This window comes from Callospermophilus lateralis, chromosome 1 (genome assembly GCF_048772815.1).
Source record: "Callospermophilus lateralis isolate mCalLat2 chromosome 1, mCalLat2.hap1, whole genome shotgun sequence".
NCBI classification, from domain to species: Eukaryota; Metazoa; Chordata; class Mammalia; order Rodentia; family Sciuridae; genus Callospermophilus; species Callospermophilus lateralis.
Genome location: NC_135305.1, coordinates 147536906 through 147561209, shown reverse-complemented (window position 1 = coordinate 147561209; position 24304 = coordinate 147536906). Strand labels below are relative to the sequence as shown.

General features: G+C 37.3%; 1 protein-coding gene across 2 annotated transcripts in view; it reads left to right on the top strand.

The window, feature by feature from the left end:
- The window catches only part of Bicdl1 (BICD family like cargo adaptor 1), a 94307-nt gene that overhangs the window by 5792 nt on the left and 64211 nt on the right, over positions 1 to 24304 (top strand). For both annotated transcript variants that reach the window (XM_077105265.1, XM_077105266.1), the window contains exon 2: positions 1866 to 2081. In XM_077105265.1, the coding sequence (XP_076961380.1) occupies positions 1866 to 2081 (216 nt within the window). The remainder of the gene's footprint in view (positions 1 to 1865; positions 2082 to 24304) is intronic.

The following is a 24304-nucleotide window of genomic DNA, read 5'->3' as shown; positions in this document are numbered from 1 at the left end:
GGTAAATTTGACTTTCAGAAACATTCATAAATCACTCAGAGCAAAGTAAGGGGAATTAGATAGCAGGGTGAAATGGGATAATTTCATTTTTAGACAGACCTCATATGTAAAACAATGGGAATGATTTTCTTACATGAGTATAAGCTATCCCTGAGGCTTCCCAAAAGAAGCATTCCAAAAATATTTTGAAAGCTGAGAACTTAAGTAAGAGTGTAGCTGCCTAAGAAGAGATGACTGAGTACTCTAAAGGAGAATGCATGTGCTCATTTTAGGTTGAAAGAGCACAACAGCTCAGGGCAGCAGAATTTCTTGTAAAAATCAAATACATATACCTGTGTTTATATTCATACATAGATGTCTAGACCTCATTCCATTCCCAGCTGAATTACAATCTTAGGAGTGGGGATGTGGTGTGGGGTGTGTGTGTGTGTGTGTGTGTATATATATATATATGTGTGTGTGTGTGTGTTGCTGGGGATTGAACCCAGGGCCTTGTGCATGCAAGGCAGGCACTGTACCAACTGAACTATATCCCAAGCCCTGGTGTGGTATATTTTGAACAATCATCAGAACTTTTCTGAGAGCACCAAAAGGTGAGGATTCTTACTTTAACTTGCTTGAAGTATGCACTCTTTTATTGTACATAACATGCTTTTTAAGTAGGAGGATATACTTGTGTCTGAAAAGAGGCATCCGTATTTGTCTCACAGAAGCAAAATATTTCCTGCAATCCACAGGGATCTTTTTTATTGAGTTGCTACTTAAACCATCTGTACTTTTCCTGCATACCCTTTATCACACACAGTTTGTTACTTCTTCAGTCTCTCCCATTGGAATTAAAACTCCATAAAGGCACTAAGCTTGTCTGTTTTGTTCATCACCATGTTCCCAGGAACGTAGCTCTCAAGAATGGATGAATGGACCAGAAATAAATATGCAAGGCTTATTAATAGGCCACAATTTAAAGTAGACCTGAATCTGAACTTGTCTTAATGACTTTGAAATATATAACAATACAGAAATACATAAAATACAGAACATGTATTTATTAAGCTATAATTTAGAGCACTAGTCATGTGACTTGGACACAAATCCCAGCCCTGCTATTTACTAGTACTGACCTTGAACTAGTCACTTAACTGCCTCTGTTACCTTATTTGTAAGAAGAAATGATTAATCTGAAGCATCTTTGAAAATTCTGCAGTTTATAAGGGTCTGATATTAAGGCATGCATAATAAATGGTTCCCAAGAAGATACCTTTAAAAAGCAATGAGTGGTCGGCATGGTAAATCATACCTGTGATCCCAGCGCTTGGGAGGCTGAGGCAGGAGGATTGAGAGTTCAAAGCCAGCTTCAGCAGAAGTGAGGTGCTGTGCAACTCAGTGAGACCCTGTCTCTAAATAAAATACAAAGCAGGGCTGGGGATGTGGCCAAGTGTCAAGGACCCCTGAGTTCAATTCCTGATTACCTCCAGCACCCCCAAAAGCAAAAGAGAAAGTCTATCATCCCTGGTAAAACTATGAATATTTTGTTATAGGACTCATTTTTAGTCGTTTAAATATACAGTTCACCAAATCATGAGTTGACTTGTTGAATCCCAAGTGAATTCCCAAGTCTAGAACCGCATGCCAAGGAAAGTAAACATTAAGTATTTCTAACACAAATGATGTTTCCCCTGTGAAACCAGCTCCTCCCTTGCTCTGAAGGAAGGGAGTATTTATGTAGCTGTGAATTGGGAAACTAATCCTCCATGGCAGGTGGTTTGTTGTCCTCACTGACTGGGAGAGGAAAAGTTAAGAATGTGAAAAGACAAAAAAGACTGGGATTTTTTTAAGTTTTTAATCCTTTTTTGCTTTTCACCTAGCACTTAGAACAAGAGAAACATGAACTGAGAAGACGGTTTGAGAACCGAGAAGGGGAGTGGGAAGGGCGAGTGTCAGAGCTGGAGAGTGATGTGAAACAGCTGCAGGATGAGTTGGAGAGGCAACAAGTTCATCTTCGGGAAGCAGATCGAGAAAAAACACGGGCTGTCCAGGAGCTATCAGAGCAGAACCAAAGGTTATTGGATCAACTCAGCAGGGTGAGTCACAAGTTAAGAATTTAGGATCTAAAATATTAAAAGCAGAAACAGCTTCTTTGTATTTTACATTCTGATTTTTAATACCTTTGGTTTTGATACCAGCAAGTTAAGTATCATCCATCTCAAAGAATTTATAGGAGTCAGGAATCAAGACCCAGGCCTGTGGTTAAACATCTGTAAGACTTTGCGAGTCTTAACTTTAGCATCTTCTCATTTTTAAAATGAAGCTGTTGTGCTTAATGACATCTGACTTCCTTATAACTCAGAGTATATGATTTATGATTCCTTTGCTAGAGAAAGTCTATCATTCCTGGTAAAACTATGTAAGTTCATTTAGTTCAAATATTGAAAGGTGCTATCTTTAAACTGAGTAGCTCAGGGAAATTTTCTAGAGCAAGTAATTTTTCGTTTATATTACATTTGTGAATGTGCATTTTGAAAGAAGACATTGTATCTACATTAAAGTTTTTGTTTTATTTCCACATCAAGTAGAAATTCTTATGCCTTTGTAAGGTGGTATCATAAAGTATTAATTAACCAAGGTCAAGACTATAAAATCATTGCAAAAAAGGAAGCTAAGGACTGAATGTGTAGAAATCTAATTTAAATTCTTTCCACGTTTTTTATTGGTCCATTATAGTTGTACATAATGATGATGAGATTCATTGTTATATATTCATGCATGCACACAATACAGAACATACCTTTTTAACAAATCCAGGAGTATTATAATGCCTTCATCAATAAATCCACCTTCTTCTGAAAATCAGTACCTCAGTCTTCCTTGGGTTTTGAAAATAAAACTACTAATTCTTCAGTTATCAGGGAAATGGGAATTTCTCTTACTTCATCCCTAAGTGCTACTGCTCTCATGAGCACTGCCCGGTCCATGTGGTGGTGGTTAGTGTGTTGGTCTTGGAGAAAGGCTTAGCTAGGGCAGTGTATGGTAAATCCCTGGATCTTCCACTGATTTGATGAGTGACACTGTATGAAGTAATTTTATTTGTGTCATAGTTGCTTCCTGTTGGAATTCTGAGAGAGGTGAAAACTTTCATGCCTCACAAGGAAGTGGAAAGTATGCTTCCAGTAGAGGAGGGAGAAAAAAAGAAGGAAAATGATGCTTAATAATAACTTCAAAAACATCTAGTTGCATGGAAATATCAGAATATGTGTGAAAGGTGATGATCCCAGCACTGAAGATCTTGCCTGTGAGTTTCCCATCTAGAATATCCAATCACCATTTGATTGATTGGAAAGCAAAAACTGGACAGTTCCAGAAATAATTTCACAGGTCCAGCTGAGTAAAAGCATTCCTGAGTCAATTCTAAAGCCTTTTTCAGCAACTGGAAAAGGAATCTCTATCCTTATAAAAATTTTATGAGTTTGAGTCTTTTCATTCATTATTCATGAAAGATTAATGAGAGAGGTCTGGCCAGATTGATTTATTTGCTGAAAAATATTTGTTTAATGCAACTATCAGCAAGAATTTCTTATGGAGACTTACAGAATGAATGCAACCAATTGAAACAAGCAAAGGGGAGATTAAGAATTCTTGGGGGCCAAGTTCATGTTGTGAAAGCAGACTCAACCCTTTTTTTCTAATCTGGTAAAAAATAGGTACCAAGATGGATGAAGAGAAAAACGCTAACAAGGCATAGTACAAAAACCACAGAACTTGGAATTGACTCTGCCTCTCATTAACTGGATGACTTTGTGTCTTTAGTTTCCTTATCTTTAAAATGGGGGTAAAAGTTTATACTATATACAAGTACTATTGAGGTGAAAATGAATAGTGTGTTTGTTGAGTACCACATGAAGGTAAGGGTTTGTTTTGGTGTTGATGGTTATTTTATTAAAGCAATATCTTATAGTTGTTCCATTACCTGATTTCACTATAGAAAATCCTGATAAGCTGCTCCCAGAAGAATATAGGAAGAGCTGGGTATGGGGGTGCATGCCTGTAATCCCTATGGCTTGAGAGGCTGAGGTAGGAGGATGGCAAGTTCAAAGCCAGCCTCAGCAACAGTAAGGCACTAAGCAACTCAGTGAGACCCTGTCTCTAAATAAAATACAAAATAGGGCTGGGGATGTGGCTCAGTGGTCAAGTGCCCTGAGTTCAATCCCTGGTACCAAAAAAAAAAGAATATAGGAAGATAGCACTTCCACTAGATCTAGAGTCTCGTTATCCTCTCTGGCCTTGATTATAGGCCCTTGGTGGTTTTATGGCTTCTTTCCCTTTCTCTTTTAAAGCAGGACAAGTCCCTGGGGTTTCCATCAGCAGAAGTTTAGATTGCATTTTATTATCATTTTATTAACCGGGTATTCAGGAACTAGAGGAGTTAAGTACTTTGAAGTGAATTAAGATTCTCCTAGGACAAGATGGCAGCCAAGCAGAGATAGTAGAAGGCCATGCTTTTGTGCAGTGTATATGATGTGTTTTTATAAGCATGAAATGCGTAATATTTAAAATGTAGTATAATATGTTTGTGAAACTTTCATCCAAAGTATTTTTACATTTATTTTGGCTAATTGTTCTTTAAAATATTTTTTAAAAACTTTATTGAGCTTTATTCACACACCCACCATAATCCTCACCTTTTAAAAGTGAAAAATTCATTGATTTTTTTTTTTTTGCTATATTTACAGAGTTTTATAGTCATCACCACTATCTAATTAAAGCACATTTCACCTTCCCCCAAAAGTAACCCTGCACCCATGAGCAATCACTTCTCATTCCTTATTACCCAGAACCCTCACGTCCTAACCCTGACAACCACTAATCCACCTGCAGTCTCTATGGATTTGCCTATTTTGCACATTTTATATAATTGAAATTGTACATGGATGACCTTGTGCACATAACGTTTTTAGCTTAGAATCATATTTGCAGTATGCATCCATGGTGTAGCATATATCAGTACTTAATTTCATTTTATGGCTGAAGAATATTCTGTTGTGTATATATAACATATTTTGTTTATCCATTTACTAGCCAATGGACATTTGGGTAATTTCCACATTTTGGCTAATGTGAATAAAATTGTCATTAATACTCATACATGTTTTTCTGTAGCCATATTTTTTTAGCTCTAAAATAGGATGCTGTTTGTATATATCCATGAGCTTCTGGATCCTCATCAGGATGAAGAAAGGAATAAGCATTGTTCTTCTTTCGCATCTGAGAAAACTTGAGTAACAGAAAGATACATGATTTGATTAAATATCTTTCAGTTCAAGACTAATCAGATTTTCTGTGCCTCAATTTCAAGCTTCTCAGGCAGCAATTAAGGTTACAGGCTTTGAAACTACACAGCCTGGGGATCAAACACCAATTCTGCCATTTACTAGCTGGGCAAATGTGGGAAAGTTATTTTACCTTTTGCTTCCTCCTGTATTTACTAGAAAGAACTATATTATTAAAATTGCCTGATAGCATTATGAGGACTAAATGAGATAAACCATGTAAGACTCAAACCACTGTGTCTAGAATACAATAAGTGCTTGATAAATGGTGGTTATCATTATGATTACCATGTCCTTTTCATGTAAGTGGATTGCTGTATCTGGTCATTCTTTGATTCTCTTTTTGGGAAGTGGGGTAGTGGGGATTGCACTCAGGAGACTCTACCGCTAAGCCACATCCTCAGCCCTTTTTTTTTATGTTGATCAGAGTCTTGCTGAGTTGCCCAGGCTGGTCTTGAGTTTGTAATCTTGCCTCACCCTCTGGGATTACAGGTATGCACCACCGTGCCTGGCTTGATTCTCTTTAAGAGCATAAGACTCTAAGAAGCAGAAGTAAAAAAATATTTTATTCTAAAAATTCATGTGAGTTTTGCATTTTGGGGGGTATTTTTTAAAATTTTATTTATTTTAATTAGGTATATATTACAGCAGAATACATTTTGATTCATTGTACACAATTGCAGCACAACTTTACGCTTATATGGTTATACATGATGTAGTGTCACTTCATATGTCCAGTCATACATGTACCTAGGGTAATGATGTACATCTTATTCCACCATTTTTCCTGCCCCCATACCTCCTCCCTAACTTTTCTCCCCTTTGCCCAAAGTTCCTTCATTTTTCCCTTGCCTCCCACCTTGAGTTTTGCATTTTAATTCATATGATTTATTTGTTTTAACACATCAGTGCACAGTGTTTTGTTTACCAGTTAAACTGATATTCTGAAATACTTACATAAAATTGGCCCTCCCAGGAATTGAGTCAGATTTAGTCTATGATATCTAGTATCCACTGAGTTCTGCTGCATATACTCTGGGGTTATCTTTACCCAGTTTATTTGCTTGTTTAGACAAGTTCTCTAAGTTGTCTTTCAGTTACTAAGATTTTGTATCATTTTCTGAAACTCAGGCTGACATTTTTGGGGAAAGTGTTAAGTCACTTTCTAAATTAGAAAGTAATAGGATATGGCATTGACAGTAGAGTTTGGTAAGACTTGTTAGACATGTCTTTCTAACTATCAAAAGAGTACAGTAGGACTTGCTTTCAGGGAGAGGAGAGAGACACAGAACCATGCTTGTTGCCTAAGGTTGAGTGTCTCTATATAAAGATTAAAGTGGAGGATTTGTCAGAATCCTGATATATAACATACCTGTCTGCAGCAGAAGTATGGATTCTGATCAGTGTTGGTAAATCCTCAAGTGATTTTATGGCTGATGTAACCCCCACACCATGGAAAGCTTATAGAGTCTACTTGTGCAGCTGCAAGCCAAAGCCATGATTTGAATGATATAGAAACAGTTTTGTTCATAAGAATGATAGCAGTAAGACAGGCTTTTGCTTTTTTTAAAAAATTTACCATCTTGACCATTTTTTAAAAATCTTTATTTTTATGTGGTGCTGAGAATTGAACCCAGTGTCTCATGCATGCCAGGCGAGCACACTACCACTTGAGCCACATCCCCAGCCCCAAGATAGGCTTCTTATTTAGCCTTTTCTACAAGCAGCTGGAATAAGGTGGTTTTTTCAAAATGAATCTCAGTGATAAAAACTTCAATAGCAGGTAAAAGAAGGCATTTTCACAGTTCTTACTATTAAAACACTGCTCACATAATCTTGGAAACATTAAGGGCAGACTTGAGCACCAGTTGACCAAAGAATGGGAAAAACCAATTGATTTCTAGTAGAGAATGAAATTTAAAATTGCTTTGGGACTTCTGAGGTTTTCCTCCTGCAAGATGCACAGTTCTAGAGTTTGTAGAAACTGGTAAGGACATTTTCTTACACTTTTCCCAGGCAGTTTTTTATGTGATATCAGCCACATCTTTTCTTTTCCCTCCCTCACCATAATCCAACAGCCAAAGAACCATGTGTTTGGTTCTAATCCCATTTTCTTTCCCAGGACCAGGGCTTTGGTTTCCTACAGCACTGAATATATACAGTTTTAGTGACTCTTGGAGATTATTAAGTAGATTTTCACTTTGTCTGTTTGAAAAATCATGAGAAGCTGGATGTGGTAGCCCACATTTCTTTTTTTTTTTTAACTTTTTTTTTTTTTTTAATTTTTCAGTTTTCGATGGACAGGCCGCACCCATGCCAGGCAAGCGCACTACTGCTTGAGCCACATCCCCAGCCCGGTAGCCCACATTTCTAATCCCAGCCACTTAATAGGCTGAGGCAAGAAGATCCCAAGTTGAAGGCCAGCCTGCATAACTTAAAGATATCCTATCTCAGAATGAAATAATAAGAGCTGGGGATGTAGCTGAGTGGTAGAGGGCTTTCCTACATCTATAATTACATAAAAAATAACGATAAGATATTTCAAGCCTATAGAAAACTATATAGAGAGAATAATATAAATCCAGGTTTTAAATTATTGTTTTGTCCTAGTTCAGATTTTTAAGGGATATAAAATATTATTTAATAGTTGAAGCTCTCCTTTCATTTGTATCCACTTTTCCAGAGTTAGCTTCCTGTTTCATGTTTTTGTACTTACAGTATGTATATGTATGTACATGGACATATATCTCATGTATTTACATGACATATATCTCATGTATCTTATGCATCTATTAACAATGTATAATAAATGGCAGTATAATATACATATGATTCTGCAACTCATTCTCTTTGACTTCATGTTGTGTTTGAGTTCTACTCATGTTAATAAATGCAGTTTCAGTTCATATTAACTCTTGTTTAGTATTCTATTGTGTAAATATACTATTATATATTTATGTATTCTTTTGTTAGTAAACGTTTTTTTTTTTCCTCGTTTTCACTATTATAAACTTCCCTTTAATGAATATCTGTGTGTGAATGTGAGTGAGTGAGTGAGTAATTTGAAAAAGAGACAGAAAGAGACTGAGATACATTGAACCCAGGGTCTCGGGCAAACTACTACTTAAGCTATAACCCCAGCCCTTTGAGGCAGTTTTACTAAGTTGCCCAGACTGACCTCCAACTTGTGATCTTTTTGCCTCAGCCTCCCAAATAGCTGGGGTTATAGACATGCACCACCATGCCTGTCCTGTAATAAATATTCTTGTGCCTTTTCTTCTTGTATACTCTGGGGATAAACCTAAAAGAGGCATTGGCCGAGTCCAAGAGTATATATTTCTTAAACTTTTTGAGATAACAGCCAAATTATTCTTCAAAGTAGTTGTACAGATTTAAATTCTTAACAATGCTGGTTAACCAACAGTGAGTGTAAGAGCTAGTGTATGTGTTCTTCACATTACCTACACTTTGTAGCTATCAGATTTTAAAAATTCTTACCAATTTGAGATGGAATTTTTTTTTGAAAAAAATTTTTTTTTAGTTGTAGATGGACACAATACTTTTTTTTTTTTTTAATTTGGTGCTAAGGATCAAACCCAGTGCCTCACACATATGAGGCAAGCACTCTACCACTGAGCTACAATACAACCTCAGCCCTGTGAAATGGAATTTTTATTGTTTTAATTTCCATTCCATGAATTACTAGTGAGCATCTTTTTGTTTATTGTAAATTGCCTGTTTATATTCTTCACCTATTTTATTGGTATGTAAGAGGGTTTTTTAAAAAAAAAGAAATTTACCTCATGCTTGATACTATTATAGTTTAATTTTGTAGAGACTTTTGCTAACCCAAAGTATGTACTTTTAATGAAATCAAATTTATCATTCATTTCCTTATGATTTGTTCTTTTGTGTTTTGCTTAATCCTGTCCTCTAGATCATAAGGATATTTTTCCATATTCATTAAAAAAACTTAGTTTATTTCTTACATTCAGATATTTAGTCTATCTGGAATTTATTTTTTAATATGATATAGGAATTCAATATGCTTTGTACATGGATTACCATCAAAACTATTTATCTCTTCACTGATTCTTAACACTGTATGGATTTTTTTTTTCTTTTGGGCTGTACTGGGTATTGAACCCATAGCTTTGCTCTGCTAAGCAAGCATTCTACCACGGAGCTACATCCCCAGTTCCTAGCCCTTTTTATTTTTTATTTTAAGAAAGGGTTTCATCTCTAGCTAGAGCAATTAGAAGAGAGAAATTAAAGGGGTACAAATAGGAAAAGAACTCAGACTATCACTACTTGCTGATGACATGATTCTATATTTAGAAGGTCCAAAAAATTCCACCAGAAAGCTTTTAGAACTAATAAATGAATTCAGCAAAGTAGCAGGATATAAAATCAACACCCATAAATCAAATACATTTCTATACATCAGTAATGAATCTACTGAAAGAGAAATTAGGAAAACTATCCCATTCGCAATAGCCTAAAAAAAAAAAATGGGGCAGTTCATCTAACAAAAAAGGTGAAAGACTGCTACAATGAAAAAACTACAGAACACTAAAGAAAGAAATTGAAGAAGATCTTCGAAGATGGAAGATCTCCCATGCTCTTGGATAGGCAGAATTAACATTGTCAAAATAGCCATATTCCAAAAGTGTTATACAGATTTAATGCATTTACTATTAAAATCTCAATGACGTTCTTCATAGAATTAGAAAAAGCAATTATGAAATTCATTTGGAAAAATAAGAGACCCAGAATAGCCAAAGCAATCCTTAGCAAGATGAGTGAGGCAGGAGGCATCACAAACCCAGTCCTTAAACTATACTACAAAGCCATAGTAACAAAAATGGCATGATATCAGAACCAAAACAGACACATAGACCAATGGTACAGAATAGAAGACAGAGACAAAACCAAATAAATACAGTTGTCTCATACTTGTCAAAGGTACCAAAAATATATAATGGAGAAAAGGTAGCCTATTCAACAAATGGTATTGAGAAAATTGGAAATCCACATGTAACAGAATGAAATTAAACCCCTGTCTTTCACCCTGTACACAACTGTATTCAAAGTGGATCAAAGACTTAGGAAGTTGAACAGAGATACTACACCTAATAGAAGAAAATGTAGGCCCAAATCTTCATTATGTAGGCCTCGGATCTGACTTCCTTAAGACTCTTAAAATGCAAGAAGTAAAATCAAGAATCAATAAATGGGATGGATTCAAACTAAAAAGCTTCTTCTGAGCAAAGGAAACAATCAACAACGTGAAAAGAGAGCCTACAGAATAGGAGAAAATCTTTACCACAAGCACCTCAGAGCATTATCTCCAGGATATATAAAGAACTCAAAAAAACTTAACACCAAAGAAAAATAACCCAGTCAATAAATGGTCTAAGGAATTGAACAGACACTTCACAGAAGAAGGAATACAATAAATCAAAAAAATATATGAGGATTGGGGTTGTGGCTCAGTGCCAGAGCACTCGCTTAACACATTCGAGGCCCTGAGTTTAATCCTCAGCATCAAATAAAATAAAGGTATTGTATTCAACTGCAACTATAATATACATACATGAATGAGGGCTGGGGTTGTGGCTCAGTGGTAGAGTGCTCGCCTAGCCTGTGTGAGGCAAATCAAAACTACACTGAGATTTTACTTCACTCCAGTCATAATGGCAATTATCAAGAACACGAGCAACAATAAATGTTAATGAGGATGTGGGGAAAATGTACTCTTGTACACTGCTGGTGGGGCTGCAAATTGGTGCAACCATAATGGAAAGCAGTATGGAGATTCCTCAGAAAACCTGGAATGGAACCAACCATCATTTGACTCACCTATCCCACTCTTCAGTTTATACCCAAAGCACTTAAAGTCAGCATACTACAGTGACACGGCTACATCAATGTTTATAGCAGCCCAACTTACAATAGCTAAACTATGGAACCAACCTAGGTGCTCTTCAACAGATAAATGGATAAAAGAAAATGTGGTATATATACATAATGGAATTTTACTCAGCCTTAAAGAATGAAATATTTGCTGGTAAATGGTAAATGGTTGGAGCTGGAGAATATCATGCTAAGCGAAGTAATCTAATACCAAAGAACCAAAGGCTGAATTTTCTCTGTTATGCAGATGATAATTCACAATAAGGGGTTGTCTAGGAAAGAATAGAGTTGCTTTGGATTAGATGGAGGGGATGAAAGGAGGGAAGGGGTATGGAGGTAGGAAGGACAGTAGAATGAATTGGACGGTTTTACCTTATGTGCATATATAATTACATGACTGGTGTAATTCTATATCATGTGAATGAGAAGTTAGACTCCATTTATGTATGATGTGTCAAAATGCATTCTACTGTCATGTATAATTAATTAGAACAATTTTTTTTTTAAAATGGGGATTTGGGGCTGGAGTTGTGGCTCAGCAGTAGAGCACTCGCCTAGCACATGTGAGGCCCTGGGTTCAATCCTCAGCATCACATAAAAATAAATAAATAAAGGTTAAAAAAGGGGGGAGGGTTGTTAAGTGGCTGAGAGTAGACTCAAACTTAGTATTCTCCTGACTCAGCCTTCCAAGTAGCCGGTATTATAGGCATACACCACCATGCACAACCCTGGATTTTTAAAAGATTTATTCTAATTTGTTATACATGATGGCAGAATGCAATTCATTTCATATTATACATATTCAGCACAATTTTTCTTTTTTTGAAAACATTTTTTAGATGTAGATGGACACAATATCTTTATTTTTATTTATTTTATGTGGTGCTGAGATCGAACTCAGTGCCTCACACTTGCTAAGTAAGTGCTCTACCACTGAGCTACAACCCCAGCCCTAGAGCACAATTTTTCAAGACATTGATTGTACACAAAGTATTTTCACACTATTCGTGTCATACATGTACTTAGGGGAATGATGTCTAACTCATTCCACCATTATTCCTACCCCTTTGCCCTCTCCTTTCCCTTCCCTCCCTTTTTCCCTATCTGAAGTTCCTCCATTCCTCCCATGTTCCCCCCACCCCATCGCCATTATGAGTCAGCATCCTCATATCAAAGAAAACATTTGGCCTTTGGTTTTTTGGAATTGGCTTGCTTCACTTAGCATTATAATCTCCAACTTTGTCCATTTGCCTGCAAATGCCATGATTTTATTCCTTTTAATGTTGAGTAATGTTCCATTGTGTATATATGCCAAAGATTTCCTATCTATTCATCTACTGAAGGGCATCTAGATTGGTTCCAAGTTTAGCTATTGTGAATTGTGCTGCTGTAAACATTGATGTGGCTGTGTCCTTGTAGTATGCTGTTTTTAAGTCTTTTGAGTATAAACCAAGGAGTGGGATAGCTAGGTCAAATGATGGTTCCATTCCAATTTTTTCAAGAAATCTCCATACTGCTTTTCAGATTGGCTGCACCAATTTGCAGTCCCACCAGCAATGTATAAGTGTTTCTTTTTTTTTTTTCCCCCTCACCAACACTTATTGTTGTTTATATTCTTTTTTTTTTTAAAGAAAGAGAATTTTTTAATATTTTATTTTTTAGTTTTTCGGCGGACACAACATCTTTGTTTGTATGTGGTGCTGAGGATTGAACCCGGGCCACACGCATGCCAGACGAGCACGCTACCGCTTGAGCCACATCCCCAGCCCTGTTGTTTATATTCTTGATAGCTGCCATTCTGACTGGAGTGAGATGAAATCTTAGAGTAGTTTTGATTTGCATTTCTCTAATTGCTAGAGATGTTGAACATTTTTTCATATGTTTGTTGATTGATTATATATCATCTTCTGAAAAGTGTCTGTTCAGTTCCTTGGCCCAATTTATTGATTAGGTTATTTGTTGTTTTTTTTTTTTGTTTGTTTGTTTGTTTTTTGGTTAAGGTTTTTGAGTTCTTTATAGATCCTAGAGATTAGTGCTCTATCTGATGTGCTTGTGGTAAAGATTTGTTCCCATTCTGTAGGCTCTCTATTCACCTCACTGATTGTTTATTTTGCTGATAATAAGCTTTTTGTTTGAGTCCATCCCATTTATTGATTCTTGGATTTAATTCTTGCGCTACAGGAGTTTTATTAAGAAAGTTGGGACCTAATCTGACATGATGAAGATTTGGGCCTACTTTTTCTTCCATTGGGTGCAAGGTCTCTGGCTTTATTCCTAGATCCTTTATCCACTTTGAGTTGAATTTTGTGCATGGTGAGAGAGGTTTAATTTCATTTTGTTACGTATAGATTTCCAGTTTTCCTAGCACCATTTATTGAAGAGGCTATCTTTTCTCCAATGTATGTTTTTGGTGCCTTGTCTAGTATAAGATAACTGAAGTTATATGGGCTACTCTGGGTCCTCTATTCTGTACCATTTGTCTACAGTCTATTCTGGTGCCAATATCATGCTGTTGTTGTTATGATTACTCTGTAGTATAGTTTTATGTCTGTAATAATAATGCCACCAGCTTCACTCTTGCTAAGGATTGCTTTGGCTATTCTAGGTCTCTTATTTTTCCAAATGAATTTTATAATTGTTTTTTCTATTTCTATAAGGCCATTGGGATTTTGATTGGGATTGCATTGACTCTGTATAGTGCTTTTGGTAGTATGGTCATTTTGACAATATTAATTCTGCCTATCCAAGAACGAGGTAGATCTTTCCGTCTTCTAAAGTCTTCTTTTTCTTTCTTTAGCGTGTTGTAATTTTCATTGTAGAGGTCTTTCATCTCTTTCATTAAATTTGTTCCCAAGTATCTTATTTTTTTTTTTTGAGGCTATTGTAAATGGAGTGATTTTCCTATTTTTACTTTCAGTGGTTTTGTCACTGATGTACAGAAATGCCTTTGATTTATGGGTGTTGATTTTATATCCAGCTGCTTTGCTGAATTCATTTATTAGTTCTAGGAGATTTCTGGTGGAATTTTTTGGGTCTTCTAGGTATAGAATTATATAGTCTGCAAATAGTATAATTTGAGTTCTTTGTTTCCTATCCTTATCCCTTTAATTTCTTTCATCTGATTGCTCTAGCTAGAGTTTCAAGAACTAAGGTAAATGGAAGTGGTGACAGAGGGCATCCCTGTCTTGTTCCAGTTTTTAGAGGGAATGCTTTCAGTTTTTCTCTATTTAGAATGATGTTGGCCTGGGGCTTAGCATAGACAGCCTTTACATACCTTGAGGTATATGCCTGTTATTCCTAGTTTTACTAGTATTTTGAACACAAAGGGATCTAGCTCTTTTTAAATGAAAAAATTCCTTTGATTGAAGAGCTAGTATAACTTAAAATTTTTAATAATTTTTTCTAATTAAATACAAAATTAAAAAGAATACTAATAGCGACAAAAAAGTTTAAATTTAGAAGATTTTAGAAAACTGTACTAGTTTGCTAATGCTGCACTTAACCAACAGAAATTTATTGTCTCACAATTCTGGACTGGCAATCCAAAATCAAGGTGTTTGGGTTGGTTCCTTGGAAGGGCTGTGAGGCCTGTCCTAGGCTTATAGAGGGCTGTCTTATGTTTCTTTATCCTTTCTCTGTCTCTGTTTCCACATTTCCTCTTATGAGAACACAAGTCATATTCAGTTAGGGCCCACCCTAGTGACCTCATTTTAATTTGATTACCTTTAAAGAACCTGTCTCACATTCTGAAGAGTGGGGTTTGGACTTCAATATATTAACAGGGGAGGAAGACACAATTCAACCCATAATAAGAATCTTGCCAGTAGGGACAAGGGATCCTAGCGAGTGTTGTCTATGGGAGGTGTTCACAGTGGTGCCATTTCATTGGGATCCTTTACTATCAATAATATCCACACGCTGAAGATACATATGCCTAAGGGCTACAGTGGTCAATGGGAAGACATTAGAATCCTTTATTTTATTCTTTGAAAAACTCTCAAGTCTGCCTCTCATTATTCCTTTCTAATGCCAGATCTACTCTTCATTCTTCTGAATAAAATAGTGAAAACCTTTATGTTTGTATGTACTTATTTGCTTATTTATATGTGGTACTGGGGATTGAATCCACAGGCCCTCTACCACTGAGCTGTATCTCTAGCCCCCCTTTTTTTAAAATAATATTTTTATACCTTTATTTATTTATTTTTATGTGGTGCTGAGGACTGAACCCAGTGCCTTGTACATGCTAGGCAAGTGCTGTACCGCTAATCCACAACCCGAGCCCTCTAGCCCTTTTTTTGAAAGTTCATTTTGAGATGAGCTCTGAGTTTCCCAGGCTGGTCTTGAACTTGGTGATTCTCCTGCTCCATTCACCCCAGTAGCTGGGATTACAGGTATATACCACTATGCCCAGCTATTTTTTAATCTTTAACAGCAAGGGGCTGGGGATGTGGCTCAAGCAGTAGTGTGCTTGCCTGGCATGCGTGCGGCCTGGGTTCGATCCTCAGTACCACATACAAACAAAGATGTTGTGTCCACCGAAAAAACTAAGAAGTAAATATTAAAAAATTCTCTCTCTAAAAAAAAAAAAAAACCAGCAAATATTTATTGAGCAAGTCACCATGAATGTAGTGAAGAACACAAAACCTCTATTTTATGAAGCCATTAAAAAGAGATTCTATAAATAAACCCACAAGTTGTAGGTGATATGAAGGGTGATTTATGGAGACTAATTAGAAGAAGGGGGAACAGGGAAGGTTTCTCTGAGGAGATCACATTAGAGATGAGACTGGAAGGGTGCTTCCCCATTTCCTCATACCCAAAACTTTGGCTTTGAGTGCTTCTAATTGTGTCAAAGTGAAAAGCTGTATTTGGGGCAATATGGAAGAGTCAGGGAACTCACATTCTTTTTTCATTTTTTTTTTTTTTAGTTGTACATGAACACAATATCTTTACTTCATTTTTTTATGTGGCGCTGAGGATCGAACCAGAGCCTCACATGTGCTAGGCAAGCACTCTACCACTGAGCCACAACCCCAGCTGCCTTTTTTCATTTTTTAAAAATTTTTTGTAGTTGTAGTTGGATAGAATGCCTTTATTGTTATGTGGTGCTGACAATTGAAAACCCAGTGCGTCACACACGCTAGGCAAGTGCTCTGCCACTGAGCTACAACCCCAGCCCAGGGAACCCACATTCTTAGATGAATACTATTAGATTGTAAACTCAGAGCAGAGACTACCTCTATCTTTTTCTTGTAAATTGTTATCTAGCAGAATCGGCAGTCGATAAAAGATTGTTGAGGGTTTTTGTGTGTGTGTGTGTGTGTGTGTGTTTAGCAAATGATTATTTAAGGTACTTAATGTTTGAAAATGATACATTTCTGAAATACATGTGCTCTTTGAAAACCAATGGCCAGAGATACCGTGGATGTCTGCCTTAGCAAGTAAACTGTAGATAATGGTGACTCAGTTTCCCCCAGAGCTAGTGTTGCCTTCATGGATACTCCTGGAATTGCATAAAAACCTCACCTTCCACGAACTGAAAAGAGTACAGGTAGAGCCCTTGTACCCTGACTTAAAACCTCAGGTCCTTTTGATACTGTATTTCAGTGGTCTGTAGGTTGAGCAGGTACTGAATGACTGGCTGTATGTAGTCTCACCTTGCTGATGGATGCGAAAATTAGTATTTTAGCTTTTATAAAAAAAATGTGTTGGCCATTATTTGGGCATTATTATTGCTTCCCCTCCTTCCTGGAAGCATACACTGGACAGAAGAATTCCCTGTCTCCGACTATATGTCATCTTTTTTGTTTTTACAGACCAGAATGGTCAGAAGCTGGGAAAGGAGGCAGCCAGAGCTTCTCCTTTGAAAAGCTGAGTAGTGACTGCTGCTGAACAGACGCATCAAAGATATATAGCTGCTCCCTATGTGACTCTGATGGCTTCTTCCCAGAGTAAAACTCTTGGGAATCCACCTTAAAATCATATTTTACCCCTTAGCTGGTTAGGTATTATGCTGTATTCTTTTTGCCTTTATTTTCCTAGGTACCTCTCCATTAGTCCTATTTTTTCCCCCTTTGTCTCCCTACAAGTGCTTCCCCATTTCCTCACACCCAAAACTGGTCGCTTTGACTTTGAGTGCTTCTAATTGTGTCAAAGTGAAAAGCTGTATTTGGGGCAATATAAGAAAGTGGTGTTCCAAAGGCTGAGTGAAGCCAAAAAGGGCTATCACTGGAATCACTGAGATGGGAAAGGGTAAAAGCCTTCAACAGGAACTTAGGCCTAGGTCCAAAGCCTGCATTTTAAACTGGAAGCGCTTAGACCAAGAGATACCTGGAGGGATTGTGTAAAGATCAGTGATGGAGAGATTGAAATAAAGATCCATTGTGGTTCAGGTGAAGCCAGACAGTTTGACAAGGTGAGAGCTTGGTGCCCAGTGGGAGGTTGTTCTTGTGAGCTTTGGTTCATCTGGCTAGGATGGGGAGGCTTCTCAAGGAACTAAGCTTTACTGAATATCTCTTTGTAGAGATTCAGAAATCCTAATTTTGCCTCTATCTCACGTTTATTAAGTTTTATATATTTTTAAGTTAAAAATATGTGTACCTTTATTATTTTCTTCTGATTGCAAAAAACTCATGTGCACAATAAAGTAAAATTGAGATAGTACAGAAATGTTTGATGTAAATGGTGAAAATTTCCCATGACTCTTTCCTAAAGAAAAATTAATGAGTTTACTGTAAAAATTTTTGTATGTTTCCATGCATGATACACATGTACACACATGCATAATTTTTATTTTTTCATTTTTGTTGCAATACTGGGGGAACCTAGGGCCTTGGGTATGCTAGGCAAAAGCTCTACCAATGAGCCACGTTGTGGCCCTCAGGCTTAATTCATTCATATATATATAAAATATTTTTAGTTGTAGATAAACATAGTACCGTTATTATTTTTATGTGATGCTGAGGATCAACCCAGTGCCTCACACATGCTAGGCAACAAGGCATAATTTTTCTATTCTTGCTTTCCTCCAAAAAACAAAATGGTTTTATTTTTTTTACATACTTGATCTTGTACTTTTTTCATGCTTTTAATGGTTGTATAAAATATTCTATTCAGTGTATATGGGTGTGTCACAGTCAATATAACTATTTGCTTTTGAGGAGTATATGTACTGTTAATAGTGACTTGGTGTCACAGGCACTACTGCATTGAGAGCATCCTTGCACTTTCTGCACTCTTATTAGCATTTCTCTAATAGCTTCCTACAAACTGAGTGGCTAGATCAAAGGATACACATGTTGAAGTTTTTAATAGCTGCTCTCATATTGCCCTCCAAGAATATTTTAATTGTCTATACGCTTGTCCCGATGTCTCTTGTTAAGACTGAAAAACCTATCATTCTGCATATGAAAGTAGTATAAAAACAAAGAGAACAGGTATTATTATCACAAAATTCAACAAGATGGTTACTGGGGAGCGTGTGTGTGTGTGTGTGTTGAGGGGATGATTGTTGTCAGGAAATGAGCCTGGGAAGGAGGCTCCTAGAGAGCTCGAAATATTCTACTTATTGACTTTGGTGATTATTTTATGGGTATTTGATTTATAATTATTTGTTAAATAATATGTTTTATATATTGACATGTTATATTTTACAATAAAAAAATCAGTCATTCTTTTTACAATATTTGTAATGTACACCTACTATGTATGTTCTGGCCAAAGAGAGATTGCAGTAAAAAAGGTAAATTCCATGTTCCAAAGGGAGGGTGACAGTAAAGAAGGAAACACATAAATAATACCAATAAGGTAATGATAAGTGCTGTGAGTGAAATGAAGCTGGGTAGGAGGCAGAGAGTGGTAGCTGTAGGAATGGCTGGTTTTTGATAGGGTTGTCAGGAAATTTGGGGGGAGGTAAAGTTTGAGCAGAATAAAAAGGGGGAGAGTATTCCATGCAAAGAGAACAGGATGTAAAAACCTAGGAATGAATAGAAAGGTTGTTGTGACTAGGGTGCTGTCAATTTGGAAGAGGGTAGATGAGGTCGTAAGGATTGGCAGTGGCTGCATTTTGTAGGGCCTTGCCAGCCGCGATACAGAGCTGGGCTTCTTTTGGGGGTCTGGGTGCTGGGAATCAGCAGTGTGTTTTGGGCAGAGGAGCATTGTGACCTGATAAATGTTATGAAGGGGTTACTCTAGCTTTTGTGGGAGAATGGATCAGGGGGCCGAAGGTAGAAGCATGAAGATCTGTGAAGCAGCAGCTCTGCAAGTGGAGATGATGGTAGCTTCGATCATGCAGGTGTTGAGAGCCATTAGATTAGATATGTTTTGACAGTGAACCAGCAAGTTTTCTAATAGAACAAATGGGTGTGGGAAGGGAGATTAAGGAAAGATAATCAAAATGACTCTTAGATTTTTGTCTTGAGTTGCTGGAAGAATAGGGGCTTTATTAACTTGAGAGACGAAAGACTTGAGGAGGGAAGAGGGGTAGGCTGAGGTATAGGATCAAATAATTCTTTTTGGACTGTTTGAACTTCCCTTTAAACATTCATTTTAGTGTCAAATGAGTCAAACAATGAGAATTCTGTTGCATGGAGGTGGAATATTGAGTTAATTTCTACAGCATCTGAGGTCTTTCAGGAGCTGAGACTGTTCTGGTACTCCCATTAGTTTGTCACCCAAGAATTTACTTACTCAGAGTCTCTGACTACAGATCAGAAGAACCCCTACTCCAGCTCTGCCCCAACCCCTACACTCTTAGCTCCTAGAAGAACCACTCTTTCGGGATCCTGTCTGGGAGGTTGATGCAAGGAGGTGCCTTGTTTCCTGCCTGTTGGGTGCTGTCTTGACAGAGAACATGGTTTGCACACTAGCTGAAGTTAATCTGTCCTGAGAAGACTAATTTTCCTCTGAAGAGTAAACAGCTCATTTTGGATTAGCAGCTTTGCATTGGGTGCACTCCTTGAAGCAAATCTCTCGGGTTCCTTTTTCAGGGTTAAAGGCTTTAACAGTGTTACTTTTCCTCTGTTGGGAGACATGTTGCTCTCCTTGTTTCTGGGACAGTTTACAGTGAACAAACAGCTGCTTATCAAAAGTGGTGTTAATTGCTAAATGGTCTTTGATGTCTTTCCAGGTGGGTGCCATATTACTTGTTTTCTTAAAGCTCACTTCACTTACAGATGATGTTGTGGGGAAAGACATGATAATTTTCAGCCAATCTATCCTTGAAAGAAGTTATGGAAACAAGTTTATAAGCCCTGGGGATGCAGATCCGTGGTAGAGCACTTGCCCAGCATGCATGAGGCCTTGGGTTCCATCCCCAGCACTGCTCAAGAAAACAGATTATTTTCTAACCAAATAATGGTGACTTTTCCAAAGGTCACTCACATATATGACCTTCTCTGATCTCATCACCACCTGCAATGGAAGGTGTGGTAATCATTATTTAGCAGATAAGGAAACTGAGGATCAAAAATTTAGTGACCCTTTCTCAGGGCCTTACAATGGTTACAGATTAACCACTGGCTTGAAAATTGGTTTTTGTACATTTTCAAGGATGGGTAGTCAATCAGAATAAAATACCTCTTTGTGTGTTTTTTCTATCTTGTTGGTTTCACTGTTTTTTTTTTTCTTTTTTTTTTTTTCAACCAAGAGATTTCATTGGGGGACTGCCCAAAGGAGAAGTTGAGGGCAGAGAGAAGAGGAGGGGGCAGAAAGAGAGAGGAGAGAAAGATGAAACGGGCAGAGAGGAAGAGGGCAAGTTTCATTGGTTTTTTAGTTGATATTTGCTGGGTGATACTGTTTTGGATGCCCTTTAACTTCAAAGTCACTGGGTAAAAGGAATATAGAGGTTTGGGATTTTGTTTTAACAATTTCTGTCTGATGTCAAGGTGTGCCAGAAGGATTAAAAGCAGTGTGTTGAGACAGTCTCTTCAGCTGAAACACAATAGGGGCTTTTGTGAGTGGGAGTGTCCTCTGAAGATGGCACTCCAGTATTGCTAGACTGGAACTGTTTTTAATTAGTAGTTAAACACACTGGCTGGTAGCTGCTTATTCTTTGAGCATGTAGGTGTATTTATTGGTAGAGTCTTCTTGATTATGTGAGCCTGTTCTTAATTATTTACCCTGGGAGAGCCATGCCTGATTTGAATCTTCAGGTTGGTTTTATTGGTTATAGCTGTACATAGTTCTGCTTTTCTTTTTTAAAAGAGGAGAGCCTAAGGTTTAAGCATATTAAGTCTTAATTTTGGAGGGTGTAAGGCTGAAGATTCCTCTAGAAATAGATCTTCATGTTGATAAATCAACTTAATACTATGGCAGTTTGCCTTTTTGACATTGAAATCTGGAATACCTTAATCCCTGTGGACAGCTCAATGGATCATATCAGAGAGGTAAAACAGTTAAATGAGCTGCCCTTGCCTGGTGTAAGGTGGAGCCCCCAAATTTTGAACTTGCCAGTTGGGTTGTAGATGGTAGGAAAGTTGGAGTTTATAGTCAGAGAAAAACATATGGGTAGCAGACCATACACTGTTGGGTTACCTACTTATGCTGGTCAGCCTCTAGATCTGGTCCCTAAATATTATTGCTTTGAATAATAAAATATTCACTGAATAAACAATCTCAGCAGAAAAGCAGGTGATACTTTGACACTGACTACATCTTCCCCATTTTTCTTCATTAGTCTGAGACAATGATCCAGTGCTATCTTACAATTTAGAGTTAAAAGAGAAATTCTAGTCTATATCTGGATCAGTGATTTGTGAAATGTTATGCAAATTTATTGTTTTTAAAATTTGTAACACTTTGAAGAATCGTACCAAAACAGACGTCATGTGCTCCCTGGTGATAGCGGCCACACATTCACTTAGCTCGTGAGAGACTTGTCTATGGCTCAGCTTGCCCTCGTGGAGGCCTCTGCCATCTCTGTTAACTAGAGAGTGTCAAGTTGGGCTGGGGTTGTGGCTCAGGGGTAGAGCGCTTGTCTAGCATGTGAAAGGCCCTGGGTTCAATCCTCAGCACACATAAAAATAAATAAATAAAATAAAGGCATTGTGTCCACACAACTAAAAAAATAAAAATTTAAAAAGCATATTATTGGGCTGGGGATGTGGCTCAAGTGGTAACGCGCTCGCCTGGCATGCACAGGGTGCTGGGTTCGATCCTCAACACAACATAAAAATTAAAAAATAACGATGTTGTGTCCAACGAAAACTGAAAAATAAATATTTTTTAAAAATTCTCTCTCCTCTCTCTCTCTTTCTCTCTCTCTCTCTCAAAAAAAAATATTGTATTGTGAGCAGTACACAACTGGTTGCATCTGAATTTTTTAAAAATTGTTTTCAATGTTTAAAACCAAAACTAAATCCATAAATATATCGGTATTAAGATTCCCACTCATTATCATTGTCCTTCAATTTCAAATCAACTTGAAAAGGCCTCTTTGCTTCTAGTGAGTTTATAAACTTTATTCATTTAAAGTTTTTAAATACTTAACATTAATATAAGATTGATTTATCTTTTCTGTTTATTGAGGCTTCTCATCAGATTTCATATGGAAAAGGGCTGGGTTGCCAACAAAACAGCCACATAATTTAGAAAACCATTGGTTTAGGTCAGTGGTTCTTGGGAGTCATAGGTCTCTAAGAGGTGCCTCAGGAACAGTTGTGAGAAGCTAAAGGAGACTTTAAGCTGGCAAATTCCTCCTCCTTTCCCCATTTTCATTTCAGCCTGACCCTTTTTATGTTTTATATCTTGAAGTTCTGCTTAATATTTTATTTGGGGAAAAGGGTAGTTTTTCAGCTATGTATTAAAAGAAAAAACTGATTTGCAAATCATTAATCTATTACTAGTTAAGGAAGATGAGCCCCAGGGAAGTTAAGTGACTTGCTAAGTCCACAGTCCTAGTCTTTTACTACTTCCAGTGGGGCTTTTATTGGCTCAACAAGTAAAACAAGTCATCTCTGTGGGAATAAATAATTCTGATTGAGAAAAAGGGTTGTATTCATGGGCCTGGGGTTGTGGTTCAGCGGTAGAGCGCTCGCCTTGCATGTGTGAGGCGCTGGGTTCGATCCTCAGCACCACATAAAAATAAATAAATAAAATAAAGGTGTTGTGTCCAACTACAACAAAAACCAAAATATTAAAAAAAAAGGGGGGGGCTGGGGATGTAGCGCACTCGCCTGGCATACACGGGGCACTGGGTTCGATCCTCAACGACACATAAAAATAAAATAAAGATGTTTAAAAAAAAAAGAAAAGGGTTGTATTCATTTTTTGTAGAGAGGTAAGCATAATTATGGTTTTGTCAGTTAATATTGACATTGCTGTAACAGATAAATAACCAAATCTTAGTAGCTTAACAGAGGAATTAAAAACTGATGTTCCTGATTGGTGAGCTGTGCTCACTTCAGGCAGCTCTCCCCCTCTGTCTTGTGACTGCCATCTTTAACAGGTGGTTCCAAGGTCATAGAAAAAGGAAAAAACTTGGAAGGTTTCTATGGGCTATGCCTGGAAATGGTGCACATTGCTCTGATCCTTGGCTGGTTAGGTCTCCATCACAAGGCCATACTCAGTTATGAGAAAGGCTGGGAAATATAGGCCTGCTGTGTGTCCTGGAGAAGGAATGGATAGGTGAACAACCAGAACCTCGGCTACATCAATATCAGTAGAGTCCTGAAATTCCCTTCCTGGGCTTGAATTTTCTGAAGGGGTTAGAGTAGCAGGTTACAAAATCTTTTCATTTCTAACTAGGTAGGAGTCCAAGACAGACATAGTGTATGTACACATACACTGCTCTATCCCAAATAGAGAAGCCTTTTAGTCTTCTATACTCAGATAATATCCGATAATCACAGAGTTGGATAAATTCCTTGGAAATTGATCCAGAATCCCTAAAATAAAAAAGTAGGTATCTTTTTCAGATTGCCTTAGGGTAGGATAGACCTATTCATAGTTAGATTAGGTAGGGTAACACTTACTGTCATGATAGCTAAGCCCTACCATCTCAATAGCTTCACATAAAAGGAGTTTCTCATTCCTCTTAAGAGTTTCTGTTTAAATATAAGAAG